General features: G+C 43.9%; 1 protein-coding gene across 1 annotated transcript in view; it reads right to left on the reverse strand.

Annotated features, from left to right (window-relative positions):
• TM9SF3 (transmembrane 9 superfamily member 3) overlaps positions 1-10,274 on the reverse strand; it is a 63,563-nt gene extending 53,289 nt beyond the window's left edge. The window contains exon 1 of the mRNA XM_063102845.1: positions 10,023-10,274. Within this exon, the coding sequence (XP_062958915.1) occupies positions 10,023-10,118 (96 nt within the window). The 5' untranslated portion in view covers positions 10,119-10,274. The remainder of the gene's footprint in view (positions 1-10,022) is intronic.
• Between the last annotated feature and the right edge of the window lie 980 nt (positions 10,275-11,254).

An 11,254-nucleotide genomic window follows, 5' to 3' on the forward strand; every position in this document is an offset into this window, starting at 1 on the left:
CAATAAAGAAATAAATGCTATCATTAAGGTAATAAAGGGCTATTATATCAACAATAAAGGAATGATTAATTCTGCTTTGGCAGAGAAGGGTCAGAATAACAATATAGAAAATCATAAGCTATTTCAAGTGAGTTCAGAAAAAACTGTAGATAATCTTCATGTATAAAGCAATGAATTAAAGGTATAAATATTAATTTATCCCCACATTCCCACTCATAACTATTCTATTTTTGAGGGTTGACAAAATATATGTATACCACCACTTTTCCATCCAATGCGAAAAGTCACACAGCACTAATCAATCAAGGTATTCCTTTCTGCTCACATACGAATAGCCTCAGAATTCCTTTCAAAACAGTGCTCTTAACCAGCCACTCCCAACTGACCAGAGTTGGTATTAGAATTGAAACCTGTTCACCAAGTAAAATGCTCTCTGAATAGTACAATGTACACAACAGGTATTTAATAACTATAACAGGAAAATGCTGAAGAACTGCTGAAATGCAAAGCTCATTGGTAACTTAATAAACGGAGCTTGAAGTATGTGTGCTGATTGCAGTAGTATCCTTTAAGAGAAGGAAAGGAAGGTAACAAAACGCTTCCATTTAAGATCAGAACGTTGACCAAGAGGACCTATTAATGAGGACCTTGCCATTAATCCTGCTGATACAGTTTGCAGAAATGTTATAAATGTAACTTGTGAAAATAAGTACAAAGATATTTTTCCTATAAATCCAATATACTCATACCTTTAAATTAGACAACAATTTGAACATAAATTCTTTTTTAAATAGGGCATCTGTTTATTTTATACAAACTGAAACACAGAACTAAAATAATTTAAGAGCCACAGTGTGTATTAAACCACACAATCCGAAGTCACTCATTCTAAACAGATGAAACCTTAATGGGGTGGTAGGGTTGTGATGACGTGATGCAAGTACTGTAACAAAATGTACACCATTTTGTAGTCTAGGATTCTTTCTGGGAAGAGGACTAAAACGGTAATTAGAAATACACATAATTTAGGGTGAATATTAAGGGGAAAATAATGCTTCTTTTCTCCTATATTGCTCTGTATTACGCAGACTATGAACAAATACAATGAACTTAAAATGTTTATTTTTCATTGTAGTCCTGAGGTCAAATGATATCTGGCACGTTCAGGCTGGTATGGCCATAGACTCACTGCAGTCCTTGATCATCCCTGAGAATAAGCACTCCCAAGAAAAGGTCAAGAGTTCTTTCTCAAAAGAGAAAATGTGCTTTAAAAAATCCTGAAATTGGAAAATACCAAAAGGAAGACTTCGCACAACTTTTTAAGGAGGAAAAAAAACCCTTCCTTTCCCTAAAGCTGCTGATGGAGTCCCTGAGTGCCCCACTTCTGTGGGAAGAGAGTGCCAGGTCCCAGAGAAGGGGAAGGAGGGCAGTGAAGGACTCACATCAGTGGATCAGGGTATCCCTGAGCATGACAGTAATTCCTTCCACGGAGACTTCCTTGGGAAGTGGCCAAATGACAGCAAGCCAATTCAGGCTACCTGTATTTTTCACCTGTTCATTTTCCAGCTCTCAGAAGAATTTCACTGTTGCATTAAACTTTTAAGCTATCCATTCCAGCCAAAATGGTTTACAACAATTGTCTTCCTTTCTTTTTTCTGCTCCACCTTGTTTCTTTTGTCATTCCCCTTAGCCAAATTCTACTTATCCTTCAGAACTGTTCAAATCCTCCCTTCTCAAATCCTCAGGTAAAGCCTTAACTGACCAATCCCTAACATGATATGATCTTACCATGTAATAATAACATCAGTAGCTAACACTTAATAAGTACATACCAGGAGCTAAGCATAGTTCTATGGTCTTTACATGAAGATTTAATCCTCTCAAAACTTTGTAAGACAAATCCTATTATTTTCCCCATTTTATAGACTAAAAAAAAAAACGACAAAAACAAAAACTAAAGAAAGATGTCAAATAATTTGTAGAAGAGATCCAATCAAGATGGTGGAACAGACAGTCCACAGCGTCACTCTCTCCCACAAATCAACCAATTTACAACTATAAAAATGTAACATCAGCCAAGGCAGGGCCGCTGGAGCTCAGGGTAAGGGGAGGAGAGACCTATGGAGTTCACGAAGGCCGGAGAAACTACGAGGAGAGAAAGAAAAAGCTGCTCTGAGCATTTCAGGCCGCGGCTGCTTTAAGGCTCGAGCTGATGAGCACATGGAGCAGGAGCCAGCAGAAGCCACAGCTGAGCCCTTCAGATGGAGTTACTTGGAGGCGGCAGGAGAGAAGAGGGCCTTGGCAGCCTCCAAGACAGCAAGACCACCAATAGGGTTCCCGTGGACCCACGGAGCGAGGAGCCAGAACAACTGAAAAAGGGAGCCATTCAGAGGCTGGTGAGTCATTGCAAGGGACCCGCGCAGGGCCTGTCGCATGGGAAGTGTTTGCAGCACGGGCAGTGGGGGAGAGAGGCCCACCAGGGGATCACTGGGGCACGGCAAGGACAGCTGATCTGTCCCCCAATCAGCACAGGATCACTCAGAAGAGACTGGTCGGGAATACAGAATTGCATGGGGTGCAGTTTGAAGAAAAAACTCAGGCCCAGATCATCTGAGATTCTACAGAACACAGATCCACCGGGTCTCTGGAGAGCCAGAAGTACCTATAAGGTCAACCATTAAACCCTGAGCTGCACAAAAAGCCTCCCCTAGGGAAACAGCAGCAAAGTAGCAATTTAAACAACCACGCAGCTCAAGTACTGGTTCCCACAGGAAGTTCCCCCGGGTTAGAAGCAAAGAACAAAAAATTAGTTCCGGGCCAGGCACACCACCAGCACCTTGGGGCCTGCCTGGGAACTGGAGGCTTGAATCTGGGGACTGGACCCCAATCCCACTTCCAGGCAAACTGCACCAGTGCGTTGGGGCCAGCCTGGGGACCTGAAGCATGGAGAAGACGACTGGACGCCCCTCCCACAACCAGGCACACCACGCCAGCACCTTGGGGCCTGCCTGGGGACCCGAGGCAAGGAGAAGGGGAATGGACCTCTCTCCCACAACCAGGCACATTGAGCCAGCACGTTGGGACCCACCCCGGGTGGAGTTGGGGACTGGCCTTCTCTCCCACAACCAGGCATAACATGCCGGCTACTCAGAGCCCACCCAGGGAACCGGGGCAAGGAGAAGGGGAATGGTCCTCTCTCCCACAACCAGGCACACTGAGCCAGCACCTTGGGGCCCACCCATGGAACCGGGGCAAGGAGAAGGCGAATGGTCCTCTCTCCCACAACCAGGCACACCGCACCAGTGCCTCAGGGCCTGCCCGGAGTCCTGAGGCATGGAGAAGGGGACTGGACCTCTCTCCCACAACCAGGCACACCAAGCCAGTGACTTGGGCCCCACCCACAGTCCCGGGGCATGGAGAAGGGGACCAGACCACCTTCCCACAACCAGGCACACCACACCAGAACCTTCGGGCCTGCCTGGGGACCCGAAGCAAGGAGAAGGGGAATGGACCTCTCTCCCACAACCAGGCACACTGAGCCAGCGCTTCAGGGCCCACCGGGGGACCTGAGGCATGGATAAGGGGACTGGACCTCTCTCCCACAACCAGGCACACCACGCCAGCACCTTGGGGCCCACCCAGGGACCCAGGACATGGAGAAGGGGACTGGACCCCTCTCCCACAACCAGGCACATGGTGCCAGCGCCTTGGGGCCTGCCCAGGGACCAGAGGCATGGAGAAGGGGACCAAACACACCCCTCAATTAGGCATACTGCCAGTGCCAATGAGCATGCCAAAAACAGCACCTCCACATGGGTGGCCCACCACAGCCACCACAATAACCATGGCTGCTGCAAAAGTGGCTAGACGGCACAGCCACCATGCAGATGGTCCGCCAACCACTGGAGTGCATTCACACAAGAAGAGTCACCAGCAGAGACAAAGAAAAGAAAAGGATGTCTCTTTCCACAAAACCCATTTCAGAGTGACAGAAGAAGTATCTGCTCTATGATAATATTGGGTGACCTGATCACATCTCTCAGCATTGGACAGATCATCTAGGGAACAAGTTAACAGAGTAACCATTATCCTTTCAGAAGGAGAGAAGAAATCTAGGCAATTAGAGGGTGGAGGGGGAGGGATTGGGGGAAGGGGAGGGGTTGGACAAGGGGCATAAAGAATAATTATGATTTGTAACAATATATATGCTAGTAATACTGATTTAATCAACATATCTCAATGTTCAACCCCAAAAATATGTATAGTCAATTTTGATTCAATAAATAAAATAAATTATTTTTTTTAAAAAGTTGTTAGTGCAGAAAAAGGTAATTTTCAAAACCTAAGGATAATACAGATGAGGGGATAGGGAGGGAGGGGGTTTGGGAAGTGATAGGTCTGGTAAAGGGCATAAAGAAATATCAAGATATGTAAGAATGAATATGCTAATAATAAATTAAAAAATTAAAAAAATAAAAATAATTTGTCCAAGATCATATAACTAATCAGTATCAAGTTTACAATTTGAGGACTATCCTTTTCCTAATCCCTAGTCAGCTTCATTAACTAAAGAACAAAAACTAAATGAAGGAAATCCAAAAAAAAGTACAGTTGTACAAAGCAACTAAAGATAGTACTAAATACTGAGCTTTTCCACTTGAGTCTTTAATCTGCCCTAAAGAAAAAAATCTTCCTAAGAAGCTGCTTGGGCTCTAATCTCAAAAGGAATGACCTTTACTCTCCAGAAGTCACCAATGTTGGGCTGCTCTTACTTAAATACTCTGTTTACGTGTAGGGCAGATGGGGGTGGAGGGGCACCAAAGTTCTCCATGACACAGGTCGTGAACTAATTTTTCTCAGGAGAAACACTTAGGAGATAATGTTGCTGATGTACTCATGTAAAATCTGAAGAAAAAAATCAGAATTTATATAGACAGGCAAAGAACTGAGGGTTCAGAATAAGCACCCAAATGCTCTTTCATTTTTATGGGAAGGGGGGAAAAAACATGTTTACTTTAAAATACATATCAGAGAAAGCAAAATCCAGTTCTGAAAATATTTCAGAAATCACAATTTCAAAGCCTTTTAATTATTTATTTAAAACACACATCAGAATTCTAATACAAATAAATTAGAAGTATATTTTTAAATAGTCTCTTGAGATAACTGTTCTCTCTCAAAATAGCTTCATACCTAAATAAACTTTTAGTCTATCATTGAGTACAGCTGCAAATAGGACAACAAATTACAGCATTTCCTAAAAACTAGACCTACATTAGATTACTCACAAATTCACTTGCAGTAAACAGCATATTCTCTTTATAAATCTTCAAATAAGTTTTAAGAGTTACAGTACTCACAACAGAGGCAAAGACCAAAGGATGCCATTTGCCAAAATAAAGCAAAACAAAATTTCAAAATTTTTGAAATCACTCAGTGGTGTCATACAAAATGTTTATGGCAAGGGTTGACTAAGCTATCCTTGGCATAGATTGGGTTCTTCCAAAATTAGGAATTCCAAGATAACCAGAAGTACAATGGACCAAAAAGAAACAAGGAATTTTAGCCTAGGTAGCATCCCTAAATCACAACAGGCATGCCCAAGACTATGCATCTTAAATGAACAATAGGCTGGGTTTGTTCACTGTACTTTAAGCAATAGGGTTTCATGCTTCCAACACTGTGTATCCTTGTCCCTAACAGCTCCCTAAGTACTCAAGTCATTCAACAAGCACTGATTAAATACTACTTGTGCCAAGCACAGCGCTTAGGTACATATCAAAAAAAACCCAAACTTTGTGATCTTGTTGAGGAAACAGCACCCATAAAAATTAAGGACCAGGACCACAGAAAACCATAAAATACTCTAAGATTCCTATCTTTATTGTTTTTTTGGTGCTGACATCTTTACATATTGTAGTGGATTGAATTATGTCCCCCCAAAACTCACTGGAGTTTGAATTGTGTCCCCCGAGTTTTATGTATTAGAAACTTAGCCCCCACTGTGACTGTTAAGAGAGTGGGAAATCCAATTATGGTAACTGAAGGTGGGGCCTTGAAGAGGTGATTGGATTGTAGGACCTTGCCATAGTGAATGGATTAAAAATGGTGGTCAGCGGTGTGGTTCTGAGGGCTTTAAAAGAAGAGGAGAATCTGTCTCTGTTCTCTCTGCTTCCACCATCTTGCAATGTGAGACCTCTGGTTCACTGTTGCCACCACCAGATGGACTTTGGACTTTCCAGCCTCAGAAACTGTAAGCAATAAATTTCATTTTCTTTATAAATTACCCAGTTTCAGGTATTTTGTTATAAGCAACAGAAAACAGACTAATACACATTATTATTACTATGGAAATTATATGTACAAGTTACAAAAAGGAAGGACTAGAGATCAGGAAGCTCAGATTCCTTCTGTGGCCTTGGGCCAGTCACTGGGCCTCTATGGGCCACCAGGCAAAGAGAGTTCTACATTAAATGATCTCAAGTCTTTGCAGTTCTAAAATTCTATGATTCTCAATTAGATATCATTTTTAATGGAGTCTTTTAGAATCTTAGGAGACATAGTCATCTAATTCTAGATGCTTCTATGTGCTTCAAGTTTCAGAAAACCAACTAAGTATATATTACACCACCCTACACACATTTCACTCACTCTAAAGAGAACTTTTTATGACCCTTCAATCACTTACTAAGGCTGTCTTTCATGTAAGTGTTCTTTAATTTTAATTTCAAATACACCCTGTAATCCAAATACAATTCAACTTTTAAAAATTAAAAGGATCACATCTTTATATATTCTAGACGTGTACACACTCTAGAAGTCAACAGCACATTTCCTTCTCATCATTCTTACGAGAATATTAAAAGAACCTTGGATAAATAAGCACTTAAAATATATCATATGGGTCAGATGGTCATCTAAATCCCAACTTAGTAGGTACAGGAAGAGGAAAAAAGGGGACTGTGTGGAATGGCATAAAGTAGTTGTCCTTTCTTAGGACCAGCTACGTAAATTGTGGGACCCAGAACAAAATTAAAATGCAGGACCCCTTGTTTAAAAATTAAGAATTTCAAGATGGTGACAATGTAACTTTAAAACAAGCACAATCTTGTGTGCTGTTCAGGTCACATGCCCATGAATTCAGCCCCATTCCTCTTTAATATTAACACAAACATGTCCTCAGTAACAATCCATTATGGAGACAGACCATGCAAACACTTCTTTAAGCACTTAAACATAATATCAATTTAGAGAACTACTCAATTTAATACCAACTGTTTTACTGTCCTGTGTTTAGGATAAAGGGCTATAGAGCATATTGGCTGAGAGGGTAAAGACTATTAACTCAGAATACCTACGTTCAAATCCCACCTCTACCCCTACTGGCTGTGTGGCCTCATGCAAGTGACTTGCCCTCTCTAGCCTCAGTTTCCTCATCTATAAAAAGGGCATATCATTCAATTCACAGGGTTATTAATATATGTTTAAGATATGAGTTAAGGGCCGGCCCGTGGCTCACTCGGGAGAGTGCGGTGCTGATAACACCAAGGCCCCGGGTTCGGATCCCATATACGGATGGCCGGTTCGCTCACTGGGTGAGCGTGGTGCTGACCACACCAAGTCAAGGGTTAAGATCCCCTTACCGGTCATCTTTTAAAAAAAAAAAAAAAAAAAAAAAAAAAGATATGAGTTAATATGTGTAAAGCACTTAAAACAGTGCCTAGCACAAATTGCTATAAAAGCCATTTGACTAGTTATTTCTATCTGCAAAGTCTTCACAGAAAGTTAATCTAAAGGACAAGCTTTAACTTCTTAAAGCTGTTCTTTAATTAATAATTCAGTTCCATTAGTATTTATTAAACACCTACTTACTAAGCAACCCTCCCTTGGCAATATGTCTCCTCCTCTTTATCATTCTCTCTTCACTAGCTACTTCAGTCTTCTTGGTAGAAAAAAAAATTCACTTGACCATAGCCCTTCCACTACTGTTATCTGGCTAAGATGAATGCCTAGTTTTTAAAATATTTTCAAGAAATACAGAAAAAGTAAAAGATTTGGCTAAAAGCAAAAACTAATAATATGAATGACACTTATTTGAATTTTATATTTATATCTTAATGCTATTCTTCCTGTGACTCTTGTTTTTTTAATAATAAGTATTTAATAATGGGTAGACAAGTGAGAGCAGTTCAATATAGACATGAAATAAAATTACATGGATTCTAAATTTCTTTTTCCAGCAACCATCTCAGATATACCATATTCTCTTGTGGTAGTCAACAAAAACCTTTTATCAAATATTTTATATTCAGTTACTGGCATTAAAAAATATTCCTGGCAATAAAATTTCATTGAAATTGGAATTTACATTTGTAATTTGTAAATTATTCTAAGGCCTTTATACACCTCCAATTAATGAAATTTTAATTAGTAGTTTTCCCTACTTATAGCATGTAAAACACAGATTAAAAAGCAGACAACAACTCTTAAGCTTGTATGCTTATATGGTGGAACTACAGTTAAGAGAGAGTTCTCAGTTTTACAGGATAACTTTTCTTGTGTTAAAACAAACTGGGAAAATATTAGTAATAATACCTTTAACCAAAAGAATGCCCAGTGGAAATTAAAAAGTAATCAAAGATTCCATAATCAATAAACGGTCCCTGTGTGCTATGTGAAACAATAACAGTTCTTACACTTCAGGACAAGTTACCTGATAGAAGAAACAACAGAAAGTAGTTTTTAACTGTTTAACCTCAATAAAATTACCTTAAGGTGAAAAGTCACAAGTATAACACAAAAAAACTCCAATTCGGGATTTGTGTCTCTAAAGAAGTATACATATACGAGTAAGAAGTTTCTGGCTGTAATAGAAGGTAAAATAGCCAAAAGTTTAGAGGTTTTATTAGCTTAAAGGTGCACCCAACTAACCAAGCGAGTAGCAAAAAGTTTTGTTAGTTACAAATAAAATCTAAAATCGGATCCCTTAAATTTATAAGGACGATTGATTCATTTGCTCCCTTATCAGCAACGACAGAAGCCTCCGCCAAATTTTTTAGATTTAGTGCATACACAATCTCTTGCAAAATCCTATCATTAATTGATAAAGGTATAAAAAACAATTATTCGCCAAGCAACCTCTCAATTTACCCGACTTTCCTGCCTTGCTCACGTCACCATTCTGAAAACCATTAAGAGTTACAGCCCTAAGTGAAAGCCACTTGAAGAGTCGTTAACATCCATGCTTTGGTATGAAAACACCAATTAAATAAACCGCCAATCAACTTTAGACCACATGCAAATGCAACTGTTCCTGGCCCTGACCTGAAGCCTAAGAAACTCAAGACCCTTTACTGTAACAATCTGCCCTAGTTAGCGACCACCGGGATGGGGGGGTCTCATCTGGGGGCTAGAAGAGAGCGAGCAGAAAGTTACAAGAAAGGCCTCAGCGCTGAGTGCATGTACATGTGTAAACTGCTCTTCACCTCAAGTTTATTAATGCTCTCCCCACCCCAGGATTTTAATCCGGTTTGGCCAGGAGGGAGAAAAAAGGCCAGACGGGCCCACGGAGAGGTGGCTATTTCCTGGTTAGTGTATGACGGGTAATCGTGTAGCATCCATCTTCCGCTGTGTCGTAGCCCCAGAGCCGGAGTACAGTCCCCTTCCCTGGAGCACCAGCCCCGAGCCCGGCCCGTCTGCGGCCCCCGCTCCCGCGGCGAAGTGACCCAGGTTCCTTCCCGACCCCCACGGTCGCCAGGATCCCCAACCCAGGACTGCGGCGCCATTTAGGTCCGGGTTGTGGGAAGAGGCCAAGGTCCTCGGGAGCGGAGCCCTGTCCGGGAAGCGCACGGAAATGCCTCCTCCCAGCGCCGGGGTTCGTAACCCGCCAGGCCCAACCGGAAGGAGCGCTGAGCGGCCGCGGGCTCCACCGGGCCGCCGGGCCCTCCAGGCCGCCCGGGCCTACCGGGGCGGCGAGCCGGGGGTGCAGGCCGGGGGCGTCCACTTTGGCCGGGGCGCCTCACCGTGTGTTCGTGCTCGTCCGCCCGGGCCCGGGGCAGCAGCAGCAGTAACAGCGCGGCGGCCGCCGCCACGCCAGGAGCGCCCGGCAGCGGCCTCATCCTCCGCGCTCCCACCGGCCCGGCGCCGGCCCACCGACTCCTCCTCCGCCGCCGCCGCCGCGGCCGATTCGCATCCACGGGGTGCGGACAGACGCACGGGGCCCGGGCCCAGCCGCTGTCTCCGCCACCGCCGCCGTCACCGCCCGCTCCCGAGCCTCCCCGCCCCCCGCGCCTCTCAGCCTCTTCCTCTGACTCAGCCACGTCATCCGGCCACCCCGGCACACGCCGGAAGTGCCTCGCGACGTGGGGCCGTAACCGCCGCCGCGCGGCGGAGGGCTCCGCTCGGCCGCCGGCATCCCGCGCGCCGCCCTGCAGGCCCCGCCGGGCACCCCTCTGGTCCCGGAAGCGGCGGCGCGGCCGGGCCGGCGGGCACTCGGGCAAGCGCCGTACAGACGACTTCGGGCCTGGCGGTACCTCGCGCCCCTCGGATGGCCTGGCCCGCACCTCGGGGCCGCGTCCCGGCCCTTCGGGTTGTGTAACCTTGGCCAAAACGCGTAGCTTTCCCTCGCAGCGAAATGGGGCTGGTCGTCTGAGCTGCCGCCTCTCTAGCTTGGGAGAGCAAATCAAATAACACTTCCCAGGCACTCGTCTACCGTCGCGAATGAATCACAGGCTCCTGCAGTCATCGTTATGGGAGATTGTTAAACTTGCACAGGGTTGGATACGTGCTTTAAAGTCAGTTGGACCTTATTTATTTATTGGACCCCTACTATTCAATCAAGAAGTACTGGGCTAGGTTGAAATTCTTGTTCATTTATTTGTTCACTTATTATTTGTTGTACTTTCCACAAAAAGATGGTAAGCTCCTCAGAGTAGAGATCCTCTTGCTGTATTTCCTGTGTCTAGAAACAGTGCCCAATCCGTAGTAGGGACTCAAAAAATGTGTCAAATAAGTACATGAATATGGCACCACCATCTACATACACTGTTCTGTAAGCCAAAAATCTGGAAATTGTCCTCAGATTGTCTCTTCCTCTCAACCATCAGCAGGCAACAAGTTCTAGCATTTGGTCTCTTAAAGATGTCTCAAGAGTTCATTTCTCCTCTCCTTCCTCTGCCAGTAACAGGCAATCTTTCACATCACTATATACTGCAAGTCTCCCAGGAAGATCCCTACCACCAATCTTCCCTCCCTC

This window comes from Cynocephalus volans, chromosome 7, assembly GCF_027409185.1.
Source record: "Cynocephalus volans isolate mCynVol1 chromosome 7, mCynVol1.pri, whole genome shotgun sequence".
In the NCBI taxonomy this organism is placed as follows: domain Eukaryota; kingdom Metazoa; phylum Chordata; class Mammalia; order Dermoptera; family Cynocephalidae; genus Cynocephalus; species Cynocephalus volans.